Source organism: Peromyscus leucopus, chromosome 14 (genome assembly GCF_004664715.2).
Source record: "Peromyscus leucopus breed LL Stock chromosome 14, UCI_PerLeu_2.1, whole genome shotgun sequence".
In the NCBI taxonomy this organism is placed as follows: Eukaryota; Metazoa; Chordata; class Mammalia; order Rodentia; family Cricetidae; genus Peromyscus; species Peromyscus leucopus.
This window is the reverse complement of record NC_051075.1, coordinates 56,278,740-56,301,877: the sequence shown is the minus strand read 5'-3', so window position 1 is coordinate 56,301,877 and position 23,138 is coordinate 56,278,740. Positions and strand designations below refer to the sequence as shown.

General features: G+C 43.2%; 1 protein-coding gene across 1 annotated transcript in view; it reads right to left on the bottom strand.

Moving 5' to 3' along the window:
* Nrxn3 (neurexin 3) overlaps positions 1 to 23,138 on the bottom strand; it is a 1,620,870-nt gene that overhangs the window by 1,500,930 nt on the left and 96,802 nt on the right. The window contains 1 exon segment of the mRNA XM_037210977.1: positions 16,094 to 16,111. Coding sequence (XP_037066872.1) covers positions 16,094 to 16,111 — 18 coding nt within the window.

The window sequence follows — 23,138 nt, the reverse complement described above, 5'->3', positions numbered from 1 at the left end:
CCACCCATGGGGCTCCAGCTAATGTGCTTCCCAAAGCAGATTAAAAGTGAATATGCAGGACCCCACCCCAAGCAAGCTAAATTAGAGTCCTGGGGTGGGTTGGGGTGGGAATGGGAGGGTTGCTGGGACAAAATCTAAAATTTAAATCAGTTGCTCACAGGATTCCCATGCTCAAAGAAATTTGAGAGCTACCCCTTTATAGTGGCATATAAATCAAATTCTGGTAAATTAAATTGTATGATAAATGTAGCAAGAAGAACTGGATGTTTAATGGAACCCTGCAGTGGATCTTTTTGTGAAGGGAAGAATCTTTTTAAAATGCAAATAACCTACCACCTGTGTTTTTTAAATTTCAAAGACATACTTATCGGGTTTTATTAGGCTACCTACATAGTTGTAGCATTATCTCTCAAGTAAAAGGTTCATCCTCTTCCTCTTCTAAAAACCTCAAGTAGAAGTATCAAGCCAGGAATGCAGCTTTAGGATCCTAATGTCAAACTTTGGCATTGAAGAGAATAAAGCAAAATAGACATGAATGCCAGGAAACAGGTCTCAGGAAGGGAGGAGGCCGTAATGTGGGGCTTTTAATTTTACTTTTTGTAAGGAGGATTTTACTTTTTTTTAGGAGTGGCATATTAGTATCTTTTCTTGTACAAACCTATCTTCAAAGCTTACAGAATTTAGTTGCCAATAATTCCGGAGTACTCTGTTCTATTCTAGAATTCTTTTTCTTCCCTTTCTACCTCAAAACACGATTTGCCATTTAAAATCTCAGCAATAATTGAAGAAAAGGGGGGTCATGAGTTGGGGAGGCACATGGGAAGGGTTGGAGAGAAGGAAGGGAAGAAATGATATAGTCATATTTTAATTTAAAAAAATAGCAAATAAAAAATTTCAGCTCTTTCAACTGCTAATGAAAGTATCAACAACCAACAGACCAAGCTATGCAAATATTACTATATGCAAAGCCTGGGATGAGGAGTAGGAACACAAGTAAGTAAAACTCAGCATCCTTGGCCTCCAGGAATTCTAGCAAGGAAGGAGTCTGTGTGTTTATATTCACAGGCACACACAGATGGCTCAGTACTAGTGTGTGAACGTGTAGAGGAGAACATTTAATAAGTGGCTCCAGAGACAGATTAGAACCTCACCTCTGCTACTTTATATCTTGTAACTTTAAGAAAATAGCTGAATGTTTCTGGACTTTGATTTTTTTCCCTATCTAGAAAATACGGATATAATAATGATCACTTCATATATTGCTTTGAGGTTTAAATATACTCATACAAGTTGATGTCAGTGGTTCTCAACCTTCCTAATGCTTCTGTCCTTTAATACAGTTCCTCATGTTGTGGTGATCCCCCCCAACCATAAAATTATTTCATTGCTACTTCATAACTGCAATTTTACTACTGTTGTGAATCGTAATGTAAATATATGATATGCAGGATATCTGATATGTAACCCTGAGAGAAGTTGCAACCTACAGGATGAGAACCACCGGCCTAGGCCTACATATGATAAGGGTTGTGTAAGGGTTGCTGTTATGCACACCATGCTATGAAAATATATGGACACACAGAGAAACATTTATCTATTTGGTGTCTGACACAGTATATGTTTGACAGTTGAATGAAAAATGAATAGGTAGTATATAATAGTTAAGTACCAAATTATAAATCCATGCAAGAAGGAGCAGGAACTGATGAGGGGATATTGCATATTCAGAGAAAGTTCTTGCAAGACAGGGAAATTTGAAATACGACTTCAAAAACAGCTTAAGGACTGAGAGTATGGCTCATTTTTACCTCGACCTTGCAAGCATGAAGACCTGAGTTACGGTCTTAGAACCCACATGAGAATGCCAGACATGCTGGCTCATACTTATCATCCCAGGACAGGAGAGGCAGAGACAAAAGGATCCCAGTCTATCCTAATCTGTCAGCTTCAAACCAATTTCAGACCCTATCTCAAAGGAAGTAGACAGCTGAGGTTTCCCTCTGCCCACCTCCCCCCCCCATACACATACCTGTACACACATATGCATACATACACATACATTTAAAAAAAATGGTTTAAGATTTGGAGAAAGAGTTAGCATTATGGCTAACTCCATCACCTCCTAAGACCACCCTGTTCTGCTTTCCAAAAATAAGGGCATTTCTGGGCACATGACAGGCATGAAATAATATACTATATGGAAAAAGCAATAGACATATATAATTAGCTTATATAAAAAATAGATAATCCTAATAATCTGAACATGGAAGCAATAAGCTTCAAAACTAAGGAAAATGGCCTTGATCTTCCAGCTGATGGGAGACACTGAAGGTTCATGGACAGGAAAATGACCTGTAAAAAACAATGTTGGGGAAGACTATTTTTGCAACAGCAGGGATGAAATGAATTAAGGAAATGAGACAAAAGAAGAAAGATCAGTCATAGGCAAAGGACCCAGTGATTATCAAGTAGCAGAAAGGAAAGGGGAGAGAGAGGATTTAGCAGGCTTTGATGATGAATAAGATGCTTTGAGGAGGGGCAGATGAGAGATGGGAAAATGGAGAAACAACAGAAGAAATAGAGAAAGTGAAATGAGGTGGGGAAATATATTTAGAGTGGAGGGAGATAATGGGTTCTGTATCAGACATGATGAAGTCAAAGAGAAAGAATTTTCAAGCAAAAATGCCCATCAGGCATTTACCACTATGATGAAATGGTCTGAGAGGGGATCCAGTTGAATATAAGGACTTAAAACACTCTCTTCATGGCACAGGAGATAAGTGAAGGAAGTCTGAAGGAAAGGGGAGATAGCTCTGTCTTAAAAGATGGGAGGATGCTGAGGTAGTTTTCTATGTATTTAACATTAAAATATTCTAATTATATTTTTTAAAATAGAAGAACTATATGGTTTCCAACAAAAATTATAAAAAGTAATCCTCAAAAAATCTTAACAGAGAAGCACATAATTAGCACAAAAAGAAGTGGTAGCCACACTGGATATAGGTAATATGTATGGTTGATGGGGGAATGGGCTAAAATGAAGATGGGCTTTCTGGTCAACCACAAAGGACAGTCAAAATGCACGCTAACATCAGTTACCCCCATGACTACACAGCCAGCCTCAGAGCTAGCTTGCTGGCTTTGGTTGAAATATGGCATTTATTCTGGATCTGGCATTCCAAGGCTGTCGTAAAGACATGGGCTGAGTCACAGGCCCATAGGAATAAAGGGAATTATAACTTTTAAAAACAACCCTATCTTAGATTTTGGATTTGAGCAGATACTAAATTATGACTCGAAATTCAGCTCAGGAAGAACTCACATAAGGTAGGTATGGAGCAGGAGATGTGATTAAGTGACCCTCTGATAGGCAAGACATTAAGAGTTGCCAACATAGAATTCTTAGGGAACTATACTACCTTTTAAAAATATTTACAATAATAATAGAAAGAAATAATTAAAGTGTCTTCTATCTGAACCCTGACAAAGTGCTACTCTAGCTGGATCTAGGAACATGCTGGACCTCAACAAGGTATCTCATACAAAATGACTCCCTCTTGTTTTGATTTAAATACTATTTGTGTCTGTATATCTGTGGCACACAGGTTCCTGGAGTATATACTAGAACAAAAGAAAAAAAAGTCAATCAATTAGACATGTAAAATTGAAGTTGCCTTAGAACAGACTGTAAATCATATGTAAAGTTTATGCGAAATATACATATGGCTACCTAAACTATGTTATACCCTTCAGAAAAACCCCTGTGGAGATAGCTCATTTTGCCACTCAGGAAAAAATGGAAATAGCTATGAAATCTAATGGTCATGAAGGAAGCCTGTCATGAGAATGACTAATACAGAGACTAGAAACCATTTGTTAAAACAGGCATGAGGAGGATGCTATGTTCAGGAATCAGGCCAGAAGTTGAAGATCTCCATTATTTAAACTAATGTTATCTCTGTCTCAACCAGGATCACCCCATCTGCCTGAGAGGACTTTCAATTCATTCATCCTTCCTTCCTTCCTTCCTTCCTTCCTTCCTTCCTTCCTTCCTTCCTTCCTTCCTTCACCTTAGCTGGGCAATTGGGAAACAGGCTGGGCAATTTCAAAACAGGATAGAGGAAGAGCAAAGATTCAGGAAGGAAAAAACAAGATCTTTTCCAAGATTTTTAATTCAAGTGAAAAATTCTCATTAACCATCTCTTCTCTTTTTTTCTATACCAAAGAAGCAAGATTAAGCGTCACTAATTGCTGCAAGCACCAACAATGAATCCTTACAAAGCCACAGAGATTTTTTTAATTATACAAAACCAGAAAGTAATGAAACATTCACCTGGTAGTTTCAGAACTAAAGAAACAGGGAAGATGGAAAGGTTAACAGAAAGCAGGCCTGCAATGATCTAGTCTCGAGGGTGAGGTGACTGGGAATCTGGGAGAGTAGAAGAAAAAAAAAATCTCATGCTGGGATTTGCATTTTAAAGAGAGAAGTAGATTAGTATATGTATTTCTATTCTTTCCATTTTTTGTGTGTTTGTGGCAGGTATATATGTGTGCACATTTGCACGTGGGGTCTGAGGTTGATGTCAGGAAGCATCTTCAGTCACTGTTCTACTTTATTCAATGAAGCAGTGTCTCTCAGTCAAAGCCAGAGCTCACCAATGTTGCTAGTCTCGCCAGCCAGCTTCTTCTGGGGATGCCCTGTCTCCACTCTCAGAGGCTGGAATTACAGGTGGGTCACAATATCCACTAGCACCTATGTGGATTCTGGTGTTCTGAAGATGTGAACTCTGATCCTCATGCTTGAGGAGTAAATGCTTAACTGTTTCTAAGCAGCCACAAGACATATTTCCATCTAAAATTGAGATTCTTCCTTTCTGGGGCCATTTCTTGGGAGTTATTGATCCATCTCCCTCTTGATAATGCAAATCTGGACATGAGACATGTTCAGACTCAGCCTCTGACATCATTATGTGAGAAGATCACCAGGACAGACAGACTGAAGATCTCCCCTGAAAGACAGGAGCATGTTATATAGGGCCTCTGGGACAAAGGAAGGAGGAGGTATGTAGGCTGAAGTTTGCCACTATGATGAGACAAAGGCACAAAGAGTGGCAAGAGTGCTTAAAGGGAAGAGGAAGAAAGGCTCCACTTAAGTCCACAGCTGCCTCCGACCAGTTCTTCTCTGGGAAATTCCTGACTTTCACTACAGACAGTAGTCTCCTTTTCTACCAGGAGTTAACTCCTACCTGACAGCCCAGTCCAGGACTGATTCATAGTATGCTCAATGACTTAAATGCAAACATTCATAACTCACGATCCAGATGTTGTGATGACCTACAGCTCAAATTAACAGCTAATTTACCAGCTACTAGAAAGGGGGTCTTAAAGGATAGGAAGAAACAAATAAATGAAATTTAATTTTAAGGGCTAGGCTTGATCGTGTGTGCTCACAGTCATAGAACTCAGAGGGCTGAGGAAGAAAGATCATAAATTTGAGGCCAGCTTGGGCTATATGTGTCTCAAAAAATATTAAGGGGCAAATATAAATTCTGGCACATAAGCACAGACCCATATCCCTAACACTCCAGAAACTAAAAAGTTCAAATCTCCCCTCTCCTCAGCACTGACTGTTGGCAGGATTTAGGGTCAGAGGATGGGATCATATGTTAGGAAGGGAATGAGTCAGGTAGGTTATGAGGAGCCCAAAGTCATAGTAAACACAGAATGGCTGAAGGGACTTTCATATTCACTCAGATATTAGAAAGCTAGGTAAAGATATGAGCACTGCTGTCAATCATGTTAAAAGTTGCACATGCAATATGAAGAGGCATCCAACATGAACAGAAGGTAGAACAAGGAGGTAGTTCCATGAACTAGAAATGCAATAGAAGATAATCCATGTGATGCTCTAAGCGTTAGCTACCCAAAATCCCTGTAACACTAAGATTCATGACCACAAAGAAACCAAGTAACATAGTGGATGGAATCAGATGGAAACATTGACATTTGGCTCATTCTTACCTATTATGAAATAATAATTTTAATTGGTTCAAGCTACTATTCTAAGAATAGTACCCATGACCACAATGGTAGGTGTCAAGGAAAGCCTACTACCGCTCCAGCCAAGCTATACAAGCTTCCACATGGTTACATAACAGCCATCCTAGGCTAATACTTGAGAAGTCCCATCTTTCCCACAAGTTTGGCAAAGTACTATGGATCAGTTGAACAGATAGTCTAGCAATGATGGTGGTGGTGGTGGTGATGGTGGTGGTGATGGTGGTGGTGGTGGTGGTGGTGGTGTCCAGAAACACAGTAAAGAAAGGGTCCTGGTGCTACTTCTTTAAGCAGGGACCCACTAGACACTTGCCTCTGAGTTTTGTCTTTCTATGACTTAATCCTCATCATCCAGCCCTTTGTAGGGCAGTATCTGAATCAGATGATCATTGTTTGCCTGTGGGCCAACCTTGTTCTGATAGCATGGTGACTGGATGGGACAGAAAGTGCTGCTTCCAATCATGACTCTGAGTCACTGACAGCTTTGGCATGGCATAATCACGGGGTCAAAGACCTTTACAACATTCTCCTGATCTATTTCTTCTGTTAGAGGCTAGAAGTGATGAGATTTCCTCATGAATGAATGCCAGAGATGGCAAAGAAACAAAAGCAGCCCTGCTTTTCTAAGGGTTAAAGGAGCAACAGGAATGACTTTTAGAAAAGACTCATCCTACAACAGAAGAACTCCTTGATCTCCCTGTCACGAACTTCTCTGAAATCACTTCTCATTCACGAATAACATAAGACCAGAAAGAGCAGCTGATGTTCCCAATGAAAGAACAGCATCCAAAAAGATCGTGGTATGCCAGATTTAACAGAATCAAAGGGTGGCCCCATGCTAAGTGAAACAGACCAACTGTGCAAGTCCAGAAGGGGAGCAAAATGACTTAGCAGTGCACACAAAAATAGTACAGTTTTCATTGACTTCAAGTTCTGTTTAACACTAGAGTCAATAAAAAGGAAAGCTAAAGAGTTTGGTGCTGCCCTGAATGGGTCTAGAATCTAGAACAAGGGGAAGGGAGATGTCTGTAATGAATTGATCCCAATCGTGCCCATAGTACTGTATGCTATGTGGGCATCCTTCTTCAGAATAGGTAGAGAAAAGAAAAAAAAAAGCTCATTTTTCAGGGAACAATGATCTAGATGAAAGAATAAAACCCTTAGATGAGAATGGCCAAAGAAACTGGAGATGTTTTAGTCCTTAGAAAAGAAACTCCTCAAAGACAAAAAGCCTTGACTTCAAACACTTGGAGTGTAATTAGATCTGTTCCATGGGTCTCCAAGGGCTGGAAGCCACACAGGTGTGGAACGCTGTAGCAAGTGAGGATAAGAAAGGGCTCTCAAATACTCTGCTCTGCTGGAACAGAATGAAAAGACCAAGGGATCAATGTGCTGCTCATTGCCAAAGGGGTTCAAAGTAAGTCTGAATAAAATTTTACACAAAGGATTTAAAACTTTGCTCCAGAGTCTTAGTGACCCATCAGGTCCCTTCCATCCAAAACAAACTGATTCTAACAAGATTGTGCGGCAGGCAGTGGGCATGTATCACAGAGAAGTCTCGATTCCCCAAAGAATGCAATATTCCCTACACCACAGGAGCCCGTGGGGGCCCAGTGGGAAAGGGAAAGCTGGCTAAATTGTAAGGGTGGTAGCTATACCTCCTGGTGTCCTAAATGCTATTGGAGGAACACAAAGGGGGGCCACTCATCCTGCTCTTTCTGCCTCCCTCCTTCCTCTAACATCCATGTGCTTGTAGGCTTAAGAGTGAAGCTCCGCACCCCTCATCGTCCACATGACTTTCTTCCAAGCAGCAGTTCTCTAACTTTGGCCTTATCAGACTCACCTGGGAGAACTCTTTCTGTAATGAGGCTGGCTGTCCTTTATTAACTCTCCAGGCCATCTTGGTGCTCTGCAAACTTCTGCTCTCTGTAATCCAAAGTGTAACTCAAGTCCCAGCTCTAACTCAAATCCTAAGGTGTGGAGCAAGTTAACTTTTTTACGCCTCTTTCTAAATTGTCTACCTCTCACCTATAAAACATGCCCCCAGGAACACTGTGATGATCACATGCAGCAACATGCAAAAAAGCACACGGCTTGAAAACCTATAATGTCTGTCACTGTTTAGAAGACTGATCTCTTCAGGGCACCTCTCTGACCCCTCCCATATCTCACCAACATTTTGATTGACTGACGGATGGATTTGAGACATCTTACTACATAGCTCAGGCTGGCCTTGAACTGGCAATGTTCTTGCCGTAGCGCTCCCCTCCCCCCACCGCCGAGTGCCCTGAATTATATGTATGCACTACCTAGCCAGGCCCAACATCATTTCTCTAATAAGCTGGCAGCACGAGTGGACCCCTGCCCACTGTATCCTCAGAGTCTTCCATTTGTGCTCACAGTCAGCAAAGTTGCTCCACAAGGGAACTCACTGTCCTGGACTCTGGGCTACATTCCATCTCCCACCCCTCCTGAGGCCTGGCCCAGCAATCTGGCCAGCACAGCCTATGTCCTTATGAGCCCTCCATAGCTGGTCTAAAGCCTGACGAGGTCTCCACGAACAGGCTGTGTGACTTAGCTGGGTGAGGTAGATGTTCGATAGCCTCATTTCTCCTGAGAATAACTGTTCTGTGCTATTCTCGTCAATGGTGTTCTGAGTAGCACAAATCTCTGCATGGGTTTTCCCATATACCCCAGGATGCTTGGGACTCATTGTCCTTTACTACCAAATGCCTCTGGTGCCTCTCGTCATTGAAGTAACAAAGAAGCATCCCCACGAGTATCTGATGAGCTCAGACCACGGTAGATATTTCTCTAATTCTCATCTTGTCCTCCAGAAATGATAAATGGAATGTGACTAAAACTATCATCCAGTGGGTGTGGTGGTGTGGTGTGCCTTTTTAATCTCCCTCCCTTTCCTCTTCTTTCCCTTCCTTTTTTCCTTCCTTTCTTCTTTCTTTCCTGCATTTAACAGAGTCTTGACATAGGGTATAGTCTGACCTCAGACTGATTATGTAGGCCAGGCTAGCTGTGATCTCATGATCCCCCTGCCTCAACCTCCTTTGGTTTGGGATTAGAGGCATGTTCCACAACTACCAGCATGGATCTTCCTTTCTAAGGCAATAAAGGAAAAGATTTTAAAAGTCCTTAGAGAGAAAACATCAAGCCATGATTTTAATATAGCCAAAGAGGAAGGCAGTCTTAGTACCTTACTCATCACAGCTATGGGAGCCAAGAGGGTCTTCCAAGGCCTGTATTGGGCAATTGATTAGAAATTAAGCAGTGTTGGCCCATCCAAGGGCCCCCTTCCAATTCAATTACACATAGCAGAGGTGGATTTTTCTGTAACCTGGATCTCCCACCAAGCTGGGTCTAAGAAGAGCACTGAATAAAAAAATGATTCAATTACTACCTGCCGTACAGTGACTCCCAATAAAAAGCCAACTTCCATAAAATCATGGGACAAAACTGTGGGCTGAGTTGTGCACATTCTCCAGCCACTCAGGAAGCATTTATAGTGTGTCTGCCAAGTACTGGAACCCCTCTAAGCTAGGAACACACGGTAATAAGTAGGGGTGAAGTTGGTGGCATGTATGCTTTGATAGAATTCCCTTCAAGATGTCTCCAGGACCATAGAGATCAGAGCTTATAATGTGTTCTGCCAACTTTGAATGTACTGTCAGCTGTGGCTTAACTAACTTGAGTCAGTTTGTTCATAGGTAACATACACCTAGTAACAGCATCTACGTTATGGGGGTGTCTAAAGAATGAAATAATATATGCAAAACTTAGCATTTCGGTGCTTGGCTCAATCAATGCCAAGCATTTTTCCTAGTGAGGTAATAGGAGAAAAATCAAGTGGGACTATTAGCCAAAAGAATAGGAAAGAAGAGACAAAATATGCTCCCAGTAGTGCTGAAGACATGAACTGTTAAGTCTTAGTGATAGGAAGACATTCTTTCAGTTCCACAGTATCTCAATCAGATGATCTGGTCATAAGCACTCACAATGGACAGAGCCTGAAAGCTCCTCTGACTCAAATCCTTCACAATAAAGGGGAGAAACCTGCTACCCTGGAAGGCTACACTGTTAGCCAAGTGCACACAAATCCTGAATACAGCAGGAACTGTGCAGAGGGAACCTTAGATGTGATTTAATCTTGGAGTCTACCACACCTCTTTCTGACCTCGAGTAAAGGGCATAGTGTCTTGGAGCCTAGGGTTCTTCTGTAAAGTGGTAGAGGCCTGACACGTGAGTCCCCTTGTCCCCTTTTACTGTGATCCTAAGGCTTTCTTGATGGCCATACATAGGATGTAAAGACACCTCTAGACTAGATGCTTGAAAATCAAGACCCAAAAGAGAGGAGTGCAGAAGGGGGTGGGGGCATATGGTATATGTGTGGAGAGGGTGTACATCAGACACAGGGAGCATATCTCTGGACATTAACAAGACAATGGAAAAGAAGACATTGTTTACTTGAGTTTGGGCTTTTTAGCCTTTGTAAATGTTCATCTATGAAACAGAAATTTTTATTACAAAGATCAAACAAGACTTAGCAGAGCAGCTGTTGCACACTGCTTACTGTGTATCCATGTTCTAAAGAGTACATGTGGAGCTCTGTCTTTAAAGTAGCCCCGTGAGCTAAACGTCCTCATTCTCCCCATTTTACCAACACAGAAAGTAGAACCCACAAAGGTAAAGTAGTGTGAACAGGTCAATTGCTTTAGCAGAATCAAGAGGTCAGCCCCAGCATCTGGCTCAGAGTCTTGGGCTTTATGTAAGCCAGGGTAGCCAAGCCTTTCCTTAAAGGGCCAGACGGTATACTGGGTTTCCTCAGTTCGTGCTTTGTAGCTCACAAGCAACCCAGACTGTAGGAGAGGAGTGAGCAGAGATGTGCTCAGATAAAAACTTTATGAACAGTAAAAGCCAAACTTCACAAAGTTTGTGTGTTGCCAATTAGTCTTTGGTTGTCCTTCACCACTGAGACATGTCAAGGTCCTTGACATTTGCCAAACTCACTCCAGCCTGTGATGTCTTCCCTGCAGTACCTAAGCTGCTGTTCGAGAACACACCTGAGAAGTGGTCCACAGAGATCACTTGGTGGTGGATGGATGCTCATTCTTCCCCATCCCTAATCTCCTCTATCCTGCTCCTCCTATGAACAAGATCAAACAGGTGGTCCATGCAGCATGTAGCATGAGAGGTGAAGACCGAGACTTCAGCAAGGTGGACCACAACTTCCACAGTGCAGACAACCCCGATGCTCCCAAAGGGAAGAGAGACTGGAAATCCAAGGCCAGTGTTTGTCAAAGGTTAATTCATTGACACTCTGGGCCTTTGATAAAATGATGGTTCTGCCTTAACATCTCTAGGTGGACCCTGATCATCTGCTTTTATACTGAGCTCTTAAAAAATGCCGGTACTGCTGGTCCTACTGCCACACATGGGCCTTCCACAGCATCCCCTTGGTGGCCTCAGGCCTGAGTCACACATGTTAGATGCTGTCTCCTGACCACAGGAGCACATCATCATTCCTCGCCTGGACTGAGTGACTCCCTGGAGACAAGGCAATGCTCGGGACAGATAACTAGGTCCCCTGGCTGACTTACACTGAAGTGGAAAGGCAATGAGGGGCAGAGGTCAAGGGTCAGCAGACAATGGAAGGCACAAGCTCCACTGTTAGTTCTTTTGGAAGCAGGAGACTAGGCTTCTGAGGGGCCCCTGCAGACAGCAGCCCCTCCTTCTGCGCTTGCCTGAGTCCTGATGGACAGAGCAAGAGGCCTATTTCCTCACTGGGCCTGTGAATAACTAGGGCACATCCACAAGGTCACAGTTATTCATTGAAATTCCAGCTCTAATCAGCAGACAGAGCCTGAGAAATTATCCCTTCTGAGGGGAGAGGCTGACAGAGAGCATCATAAACAGCCCTTAGGTGGGAGCAAGGGGTGCCAAAAGAGGGGTGTAGAAAGGAGGGCTTTTTCCACTACTATCCCCTCTCTTTACATCCCAAGTGCTTCCTCCCTCTCTTAGCAGAGAGTTCTGGAACATTCAGACAGGGGAGAAGGTTGAGGGAGAGCAGGGATGGCCCCGCCTACTGACAAGCTATCCAAGGAGACCAGTGATAAATCCCAGTGAGCAAAAGTGGATGAAAAGACCTGACAGGATCCCTTCCAGAAAATACACGAGGTATATATCTTTGGAGAGATCCTTTCCCTTTGGGGGAGGGGTTCAGTTTTCCTTAGCTATAATGTCTGTGCTCCTTGAGCAATACACCCTCAAGCTCTACTGTGTCTAGGACCCCATAGTCAGATTGCCTCTGTGTTTATGGTCACTCCTTCTGTCCAATAAACACTGAGTAGGTTCTATGTGCTATGTACTATGCATGGATACAGTGGTACGGACACAAGTAAGAGATGATGCTGGCCCACAGGACCACTATGAAAGTGTGGGCTTTAGAAGAACAAGAGCATAGACTCGGATGGCATCTGAATTCTAAGGTTCTGGTCTAGTCACTGCCAGGAGGTGACCATTGGCCTATTACTGGAACTCCCCGAGGTTTCTCCTTTGCAGTGCACACAGTAATGCACACAGTAATGCCCACCCAGAGGAGTTAACATAAAGATGCAGGAGACGGCTCAGTCATCTTCCCAAGACCTGCAGGTGGTACTAGAAATGCTTGCTGTTGCTTTTATTATCCCGAATCCCCTTGCCTAGCCTGGGGTGAGGGGCTTTCAACTTACCCCATGTTGCAGTCCAGTGGAACTTTCCTGCTCCTCTGACCCAGGTATCCAGGACCCACTGTCAAGGGTCCCCAGCCTGTCTCTGGAATTCTGGGGAAGGTTTTGCACACAAGTCCTATCTTGAACTACATTTTACAGTAGGATTATTTCTAACCAATGTGCTCAGCATGTAAAATTCACCAATTAATCAATCATCCCTTTTATAGTCTTCAAGCAGCCTCTGGATAAACGGTTACATTAGCTCATAAAATACCCAATATGTCTTCCTGGGGGCAAGAAAAAAAGAATCAGAGAGCCACTAAAGGCTTTGAGTGTCAGAGCCACCAGGTTGCCTGACCAGGAGCTGAGAGAAGGTGGAAGACTACCCACTAACCTCCAGCAGGCCTGGCCTGTACTGGCCAGCTCCTGCCACACCCATGGCCACAACTGAAGGATCTAAACCAAAGGTTTTCCTCAAGCTTAGAATCCACAACAAAATAAAGGGGCGGGAGGAGTGACAGGATTGGCGATCATTCCTAGACACTTCAAGGGCAAAGTGAAGGTCATAAAATTTAAGCTTAGGCTAGAATCCCCTCCTGGCCCTGCTATTCAATAACTGGGTGAGTATAGCACATCACTTAACCTCCCTGGACCCCCACTTAATCAGCAATAAAATGGGGCTCAGGCCACATACTTCAGAAGGTTATTAAGAAAATAAAATGAGATAATGGTCATTAAATGAGATGTGTCAGGGAAGGAGAGCATTAACAGTTGCTATTATCTAAAGAAGGGGCAGCCATAGACCTCCACCCCTTTGAAGAGATCAAGGAAGGCCTTTGGTCCCCTCTATCATTCTCTTCCACACAGGACCAATATGGTGACCTTGTGAGAATCAGAAAAAGGGTTTCCCCACGGACACAGGCTGGAGGAGAGACTCAACCCCACTCATTCCTCATCAGGACAACTATGGACCACCTTTGGAAACATCTGTGCCATCAGTCAGCTTGCAAACAAGACCTGAGGTGTTGATCTCAGTCCCTTACATCCTTGGATTAAATAGCCTGCTACCAGAGAGGCTTCCTTTGTCCACTCTCCATAAATTAGTGATTTCTGCTTTACAATATTCCACTTTCTCCATACCATTTAGCAGTTGCCACATGCTACAATACGTATTAATACATGTCTGTACTGTGTATACATGCACCTATGCACCTATACAGATGTATGTGCATCCATGTACCTGCCCCCATTTAGAATAAAAACACATGAAACCAGGGATTGTCTTCTGCTTGGTTTATCATTTCATCCCCACTACCTGACAATACATATTTGTTGAGTGAATGATATGTGTTCATGTGCATGCAAGTGCATGTCGACATGTGTGCATGTGTATGGGGGCCAGAAGACATGTTTGGGTGTCATTCTTTGAGATGTCTATTTATTTATTTATTTATTTATTTATTTATTTATTTATTTATTTATTTAAAGATAGGGCATCTTACTGGCCTGGAACCAACCAAGAAATCTAGGCTGATGAGCTCAGAAGGCCCAGGGAGCTGCAGTCTTAACCTCTCTGGGTGCTAAGGTCACCAGGTACATCCCTGCACCAAGATTTTTTTTTAAAATATTGGTTCTGGGGTTATAACTCAGGTCCTCATGTTCACACAACAAGCACATTACCCAGTGAGTAAGCGACGACTCCAGCCCTAGTGGTATCTTTGTGGGAAGTGTTGTCCATGCCGTGCTTCAAATAAAGATGAAGGCTAGGCAGAAAAATAACAACAACAACAACAACAAAAACTTCCTCTGTATTTGACGAGAATAACTATATTGTACCCTTACAATGTGTAATCCCGTTTATAACAATGATCAGAAGGACCCTGCCAAAGTATGTGTGATTATTTTAGGTATTCAAAAACAAGAGAGGACATATTCATTTGGAGAAAGAGATGACAGTAGAGAAAAGGTCACATGACCTCTAAGCAAAAACAAACAAGTGGGCAATCATACCATTAGGGAATACTTACAAGATCTTCAGTCACTGGGAAGTTTCAGTGATGATCCCAGCATATAACATTAAAGTGTGAATTGGCCTTAGATTCAGTGACTACCATTGATGAGTTCTATGACCTTTGGCAAGACCACTTAACCTGTCAGACCCTAAATTTCACATACTCACATATTGTATTTAACAATACCTATCTTATATTTGTTCTCTAAGGATTAAATACAAAAAAGGACTAAGTAAGTGAATATGAAGATATTGAAAATACTCTCCCTTCCTGTCTGTAACTGTTATTCTTTTTTTTTTTTTTTTTTTTTTTTTTTTTTTTTTTTTGTTTTTTGAGACAGGGTTTCTCTGTGTAGCTTTGCGCCTTTCCTGGAACTCACTTGGTAGCCCAGGCTGGCCTCGAACTCACAGAGATCCGCCTGGCTCTGCCTCCCGAGTGCTGGGATTAAAGGCGTGCGCCACCACCGCCCGGCTTGTAACTGTTATTCTTAACTCAAAGTTCTAGCTAGTTTAGAATAGATGTCAAAATATTCTAAATCACCTCACATTTCATACCTATGAATGATTAGGTCCTCTATTATGGTCTTATATATTCATATATATGTATATGCCCAAACACACACACACACACACACACACACACACACACACACACACACACGCATGCACGCACGCACAGCTTAAAAGTAGGACTTTGGGTGAGCATGCACTTTCAATAGAAGTGTACAATTATCACGAGGATGGGCCTACTGTGTTCCCAATAGCAAAATCCAATCAAATCCTCTTTTTGTTTTTTTATAGTGAACATGTATTACTTGCATAACTGGTTAATAAATAGAGTATTATCAATGTCATTGTAGAAAATAGCAATTTTTTAGAAGAAAGAAACCTTCCTTTACCCATATAATTTCTGGGTTGAATAGGTCATATTGCCAGCTTTTAACCATAGGAAGTTATAGCTATAAAACAAGGCAAAAGTATTCATTGCATTGGATAGCACACAGCTAAAATCCTTTTAAAAATATTTTCCAAAAATGTTAATTTTCCACTTCTTTGATTCACACAGAATTCATAAGGAAGCAATCACTTAAGCCAGGGAAACACATTCCATTGGTTTTAAAATAGTTCTTCAAAGCCAGCAAAAAACCCTTACTTCAAGGCATTTCTTCTTCTAAACCAAAAATCAGTGAAAATGCAACATACTAAGATTTTTTTAATCCCTGGGAAAGGGGGTCACTCAGAATCAAACCATGCACAGTCTGGCAGAAGGCAAATTCCCACAGCAGCTGTGCGAACAAAGACTCACCTGGACCTTGACTGACATCTGTGGCAGCAATTTCAAAGCAAAGGAAAAGGAGAGGAGAGAGAAATGAAGAAGAGCATTAGAAGTGCACCCACACACAATACCATGTGTTCTTGCATGAGTACAAAGGTCATGCAAGCCCCCACATTTCTACCTTCACCCAAAAACCACCCATGCAAGCCAAGGAAACCAAGCTCCCTTTTCACTGTGCATGTAGCAAAAGAGGTATGCCCCGCATCTGTCCGGAAAGACATCATCCTGGAATCAGATAGGGCTCCAGAGAGCCAAGCAACCTAGAATCCTATAAGAATATTGGTTAAAATATTCTGATTGGTTTCTGCACACTGACACCCACGCAAATCCTCCTCTTTTCCAGATACCAAACACTGGACGCAGAGTCAAGTGAGGTTTCCCAGCAGAGAGGAAAACGAATTAACCACTCCCTTGAGGAAGAAAGAAAAAGAGACATCAGCATTAAGAGCAAGCTGCAGCATTCGTTAGCATGGAGGGCAGAAGGACAGAGGATGGCAGAACACAGTGACCGTTCTTCATCACAGACTGCAACGTGTGTGTGAGATTGTGTGTGAATCAAACATTCGCCATAGAAATTGAAACTCTGTTTCCCTGCTTCTCACCCGATCACTAATGACAAGAATGACCTGGTGCAAATCACTTTTTGTCAGCCGCAGTTGAACACAGAGCCCTGGAAAGATTGACACATGAATTAAGCCAATGAACTTTTAAAACACACAGAACAGTTCACTCCCATCATCTTCATCAAAAATGGATGTCTCCGTCATCCTCCCACCCTCAGCTGTGAAATAGAATTGTACAGGGGAAACCTAAGTGAAAATGGCCTGAGGGGCTGTTAGAAACCCAGTTTAGCAGCATTATCTACAGCCAAAGCAAGCAGAGGCTGACTTGGAAACCACCGACCATCAGGAAATTCTGAATGGGTGCACTTAGAATCACTGGATAGTGGATCTGGGAAGACCTTAGGCTTATCTAGTTTGTTATTCATTTGTTGTTGTTGTTGTTGTTGTTGTGGTGGTGGTGGTGGTGGTGGTGGTGGTGGTGGTGGTAGGATGGAAAGTAAAGGTACTGATAGATTATTCCAGGTTTGCACAGCCAGTTCAGAGACAGAACTCAGAAAATAATTTTCCATCTCTGAGTCCTTTCAAGTTCAACATTCATTCAACTGAAGCCCAGATCTCTCAAGACATACAGGATCAGTTTAATTTGTAGGCTAAAGGAATACCCTTAAGCCACAGTAAAGATGGGTAGGAATCCCCCAGTTACCCCATGAGTAGATCACCACTAATCCTCTGTGGCCTTAACCTTCTGCCAGGGCAAGACAGGTAACGCTCTCCATGCCAATAAGGAAACAACCGCAATCAGATTTGTACAGGACATCCTTAGGGCTCTTACTCCAGGAAAACCCAGGCTCTCGCCAGACTGAGCTGTACCCTAGCATCTGGGAGGGACAGAGTCAGAGCAACAGCTGAGGATTCACCCAGCCTGTGCCTTGCAATCTCTGGAAGCTATATATGCACAAAGACATGTCTGGAGAACTCTGAATCATTCCTTAGACATGCCCCCTTTCAGGTTTTCTGATAAGTTAGATTTAGGGGTGGAGTGATGAGAGGGAGAGAGGAAGAAAGGAGGTAAAATAGAAGAGGTGGGTAGGAAAAGGATGCTGCATGAATAACTAAGTGGTGCCATTAATTGTGACTGATGGATTGCCTAGAATAGTGGTCTCATTAAAATACCCCTTAATTAAACAGGATATCTCTGGTGAGAATGTCAACACGGTTGTTCATACACAGTCTGTGAGGGCTCCCAGGACCAGTGAGACAGAATCCCTTGGAACCCCAATGGTCTTTAGATGTCAGTTATTAGCCACTTTGGCACTGTGATTACAATCCTGAACTTGGAGACAGACAGGTGTGAGCTCACATCCCAGCTTGCTCTGCAGCCTTGGGCCAATCCCTGAGCTTCTCTCTAATTCATCTTCCTCAGCTATAAAAATGGAAACAGAGCCTCCCCCATGGGGGTGTTAGGAGACTTAAATGCTTGCAAAGCACTTAGTATCAGGCAAACACTGTATAAATGGCAGCGGCTTTGATTGTTATCCTTTTGAATCACCACAGACGGAATTACCAACGTTTATGGACCAGATGGTTCACTGGAACCATCAGGAGACCATAGGAAGCAAGCCCGTGACTCAGGTCCAATGCTTGTACTTATGAACCAGGATGAAAGCCCCACCCCCACCCCATCCCTCACCCCACTCATCAGTGCTAAGTAAGGTGAGAAGGGCTTGGAGTCTGGTTTGAGTGGGAGCAGAGGTTGAAACAAATTCCATGATCATTTATTCTGTTTTACCCCCTCATACTTCAACTCAGGGCAGTTGTAATCCTATACACAAAAATACAGTACGTCTTCTCGTCACAGAAGGGCAACAATTACAGCCTTAAAAGCCCTTTGCCCAAAAAAATAAATAAATAAAAATAAAAGTGGTAGAGACAGGAGATGAGAAGGGGGTCCCTTGGGACTATGGGTGGAGGCGGGAGGATATCTACTGGAAGAGAGTGAGAAACATGGCTACATCTATGTTGTCTCTCTTATAACAATCCCTAGCTGCCTTCTAGGGAACCCCCGTTTCCACCTTGAACCCATGTGATTAGTAAAGATGACTCCTACTCTTACCACTGTTCTAATAGGAATCCTGTGATTCCTCTCAGATCATGGGAATCTTCTATCTTCTTGTCCCATAATTTCCCCAGTAACATACATGTGACCCAGGCCCAACCAATCAGAGTCTTCCAAGGGAATTTCACTGAACTATTAGGAAATAGTACTAGCTTCCATCTTTGTCACCATATACACACTGCCTCCATACTTGATAATGAGGGCAACACAAGAGGAAACAAGGCCTCTTGTAGGATAGGGGAAGGTTAATGGCCTACAATCAAATCCCAGCTCTGCCTTCTATCTACAGGCAATTGCCTCAGCATTTCTGAGTCTCAATCTCCTCTTCTACGAACAGAGATCCTCACAGTATCTATCTTAGTGAGCTGTATCCATGGAAATCCTGTATTCACACTCAATACATATTAGCTGAGTGCCAATTATAGGCCACACCACATTTTCTACATGGAAGATACAGGCAATGAGTGAATGAAACAGGCAATACCCTTGGGTTTTAAACAGGAGACACGAGCAATACAAACACACATGTATAATGTGACATGACATCGTGATTAGTATCATGAAGAAAGAAGAGACAAGGTAAATGGTAGCAGGATTTCCTATGTCAGAAAAGATTGTTAAAGAGGTATTTCAGAGGAAATAATGTTCTATTTGGGCTGATACCTGAAGAAGGTGAGTCTTACCATATCCTTGAGGAAGACTGTCCAGGCAAGAAAACAGCACTTGAAAAGGCTGCAGGGAGGACCCACTCTGATGGTTATTTCTACTGTGAGGACAAGGGGTCTGAGGACTGGCTCCCTTAACCTGCAGTCCTCAGCAGGTCACAGGTGCTCAGGAACCACTCAAGGCTGAACAAACCCTGAGGGAAACTATTCCTGACCTGGTCTGAAGCCCCCCTTCCCCCAGGACTTCCCAACTCCAACCAGGGGATGCAAAAGAAGAAAAGGATTTGAACCTTACTGCCACCCACTTTCTTCAGCATCACAAGCAGAGGAGAAATAAATCAGGGCATTCCCACCTGCAGTCATGGATGCTGATAACATGTCCAGCAACTGCTTCAGCCACAAGTTCCAAGGAAGCAATTTGTTGGGGGGGGGCTTTAAGAAAAGACCCTCCATCTACCACTGCTACATTTGGAGATGTGACTCTCCCTGGAGAGGCTCCCTCCCACCTCACCCTTTATTTGGACTAGATCATATTAAGAGCCAAGAGTCCAAAATGCCCCTACTTTCTTCTTCCATGCCCCCTCACATCCCTAGAGGAGGTTTGGAAAGCATGGAGTAGAGGTAGGATGCACAGCCAGACTCCTGAAGGACAGTCAAACCTTAGGGGACACCACCTGGTGAACTCTGCCTTGAGTCTGACCTATTTTCTAGGAGAGAAAATAGAATACAGATTTAAATGCAGTGGCACTCTGGAAAACTACAGGCCCAGCAGTGGGAGAAAATAAAACAGCAGGGGGTGGCTGAGCAAGGGCTGGCACTGGTGAGCACACTGTTTCATCTGGTTGTCAATGGCCCTTGCTTCTACAATTCGCCCCCCACTTTTTATTCACCCCAAAACGATACAATGCCAAGGAGATTGCTTAGCAGGGGAAGCACTGACAGCACAAGGGTGAGGACCTGAGTTCAAATCCCCAGAACCCATGTAAAAAGTCAAGCACCTGCAACACGTCTCAGCAATCCCAGTGCTCCTAAGATGAGATGGAAGGCAGAGACAGGAGAGGCCCCGGAAGCTTGCAGGTCAGCTAGCCTGCCGTATGCTGAAGGAAATGGCAAAGTAATCCTGCCTCAAATAAGGCTGAACATAAGGATCAACACTGAAGTTGTCCCCTGACCTCCAAACACATGCTCACATATATACGTATATAGGCACACATACCACACACACCTACACAAACACAAGAAAAAAATAATACACACTATTTATGTGCGTGTCTCAGTGGGTCGGTCCTGCTGACCAAGGCTGCTTCCCCACACCTGGACTCCAGGCACTAGCAGAGGAAGCACTGGGGATCCTAGCTTCAGAAACAGGAACATCAAGACAAGGGCTAGATACACCTGTCGCTCCATCCCAGTCTGGTTTTCTTGCTGTGTGGCCTCAGAAAGGATTTCTGGAAATATATACACAATGCTTATCTTTACCTGCATCAAGGAAATTAGACTACCAGTTAATACTGACTGAGGGTCTCTATGTGTCAGGTACTTTACAACAACCCTAAGAAGTAGGGTTAGCTGTTGTCACACTCAGCTAAGAGGGAGATAGACAGAAAGCTTAGGTAACTAAGCTATGAGCCCTAAGTCAACAGTCTATAGAACCAGATCCTAGATCCTGGCAGTCTGGTCATTGATTCCTCTCTGTGTCATTAACCATGCTGGCAGCATTATCTCCAAAAAGAAGGTGCCTACAAGAAGAAAATGAGATAAAAGCAACACTACACATCATAAAGTTCACGTGTACACAGCATTTACGGTGTGCTGGGCACTGTGCCATGCGCTTTAGATGTACCATTTCATTTAAAAAACAATTGGCCCAGGAAGATACAAATGAGGTAAAAAGTGCTGGTCAGTTCACAGATATACAGGTATCAGCCAGGGCAGGGGAAGCAGATAAATTCAACCTGGCGTGAACAACTAGAGCCCCAGTCCTGGAACCCCCCTGTTACTACTGAAGGCATGATCCACCTGCCCAGGACTCACAGAACATCCAGAATCTCTTGCCCAATTACCCAAATCCACATGGATCTCTTCCGAAGAGCCATTCTCCAAAAGCAGGCCAGCCCACTATTACATGTGCTCTATTGTTAAGAAGTGGCCAAGGGACCGAGGGGACAGTTTCATAGGTAAAGTGCTTGCCATGCCAGCATGAGTACTAGAGTTCGACTCCCAGGATCCATGCAAAAAGTCAGGCACGGTAACAGATTCCTGGAGCTTACTGGTCAACCAGTCTAGACTAACTGGCAAGTCTTAGTTCCCAGTAGGAGACCCTGTCTCACAAAGCAAAGTGGATAGATCCTGAAGGACAACACCCAATGTGACACACATACACACACACACAGCTTGTTTTTTGTTTTTTAAAGAAGTTGCCAAGGAGAAGCTGTCTGCAGAGGTGCAGACTTCCAAGGGCTGGGCATCCCCTACAAATGTACAGCAGGGCCTTCATGGTGCTGGAGGTACAGCTTCAACGTATGCTCTTTCACAGGCCCTCAAACATCAAAGCAGAAAACTGGTGGAGCATTATGTCAGGCCACCTATCAGGAAGAAAATCAAAGATTGTACCTCCCCAATGGCATAGCTCATCCCCTACTCTTGAGAAAGAATAAGCTTAAGGTTGTCCCTTCTCCAAGAACACACATACATGGAAATATTTCTTTCAGCTAAGTCCTAAAGTGATCTTCCAGCAGCAAGGAAGCTCTTGCAGACTGAGCTTTATCCAGACTCCCCAAACGCAGAAGGGTGGGCCTTATAGTGAACTTCATCCCTGAAACGAGAGCCCATTTATCTATTATTGAACCTCCTGCTCCGGTGTTACATGATTTTGCTCTGTGATGATAGTAACTCTAGCTCTCAAGACAAAGCAGCAAGCAGTGGCAAACGGGTGTCAGACAACCTGAGAGGCAACAATAGTGTGGGGTGCAGGAAAAAAAAACAGTAAGGACCCAGAAGGGCACCTTTATGATCCAGATCACTGCTGTACCCACACACCTTCAGGGCCTTTATGCATCTGTAGCAGCTCTGGTTTGAAGAATGAGAGGTTTGGCTGACAAGAGTCATTCAACATGTTATGTAGACAGAGATCAACACAAACAGCCTCCTGTGGATGTCTTAGAGAGATAGAGGTAAGGCAGTCTGCTCAAGTCATGACTTGGCTACTTATTTAAAATCGCTTTGGCAAATTTCTTGGTTCCAACTTCTTTTTCTACTATATGGAAATAGGAATAGCACGGTCAGGTTTGCTAGAACCATCTTTGCATTCCTCTGTCACACAAGTAAAATCCACAGGCTCACAGGAACTAGACTTAGGGTACACTAACCAAAATTAGTGTACATAATAAAAAGTAAGAACCAGTTTCATGCCTTGTTAAGAAATATGTATGAAGACAATAGATACAGAACACTCAAAAGTAGAGTTTGAGAAGTGGTAGAAACAGTCGCCTGCAACTGCATAGGAAATTGTAACATCAGATATGAGGTGGGACTCATATCACATATGGGAAATAAAATCACTGGCTCAGGTTTGAGGTGAGCCTGTTTCAGGAGTTCACTTGAAGCTTGTTTGCTGAGCTCAGTTCAGCTAACAACACCTAGTGCTTCTCCTGAACAAAATCATGTATAAT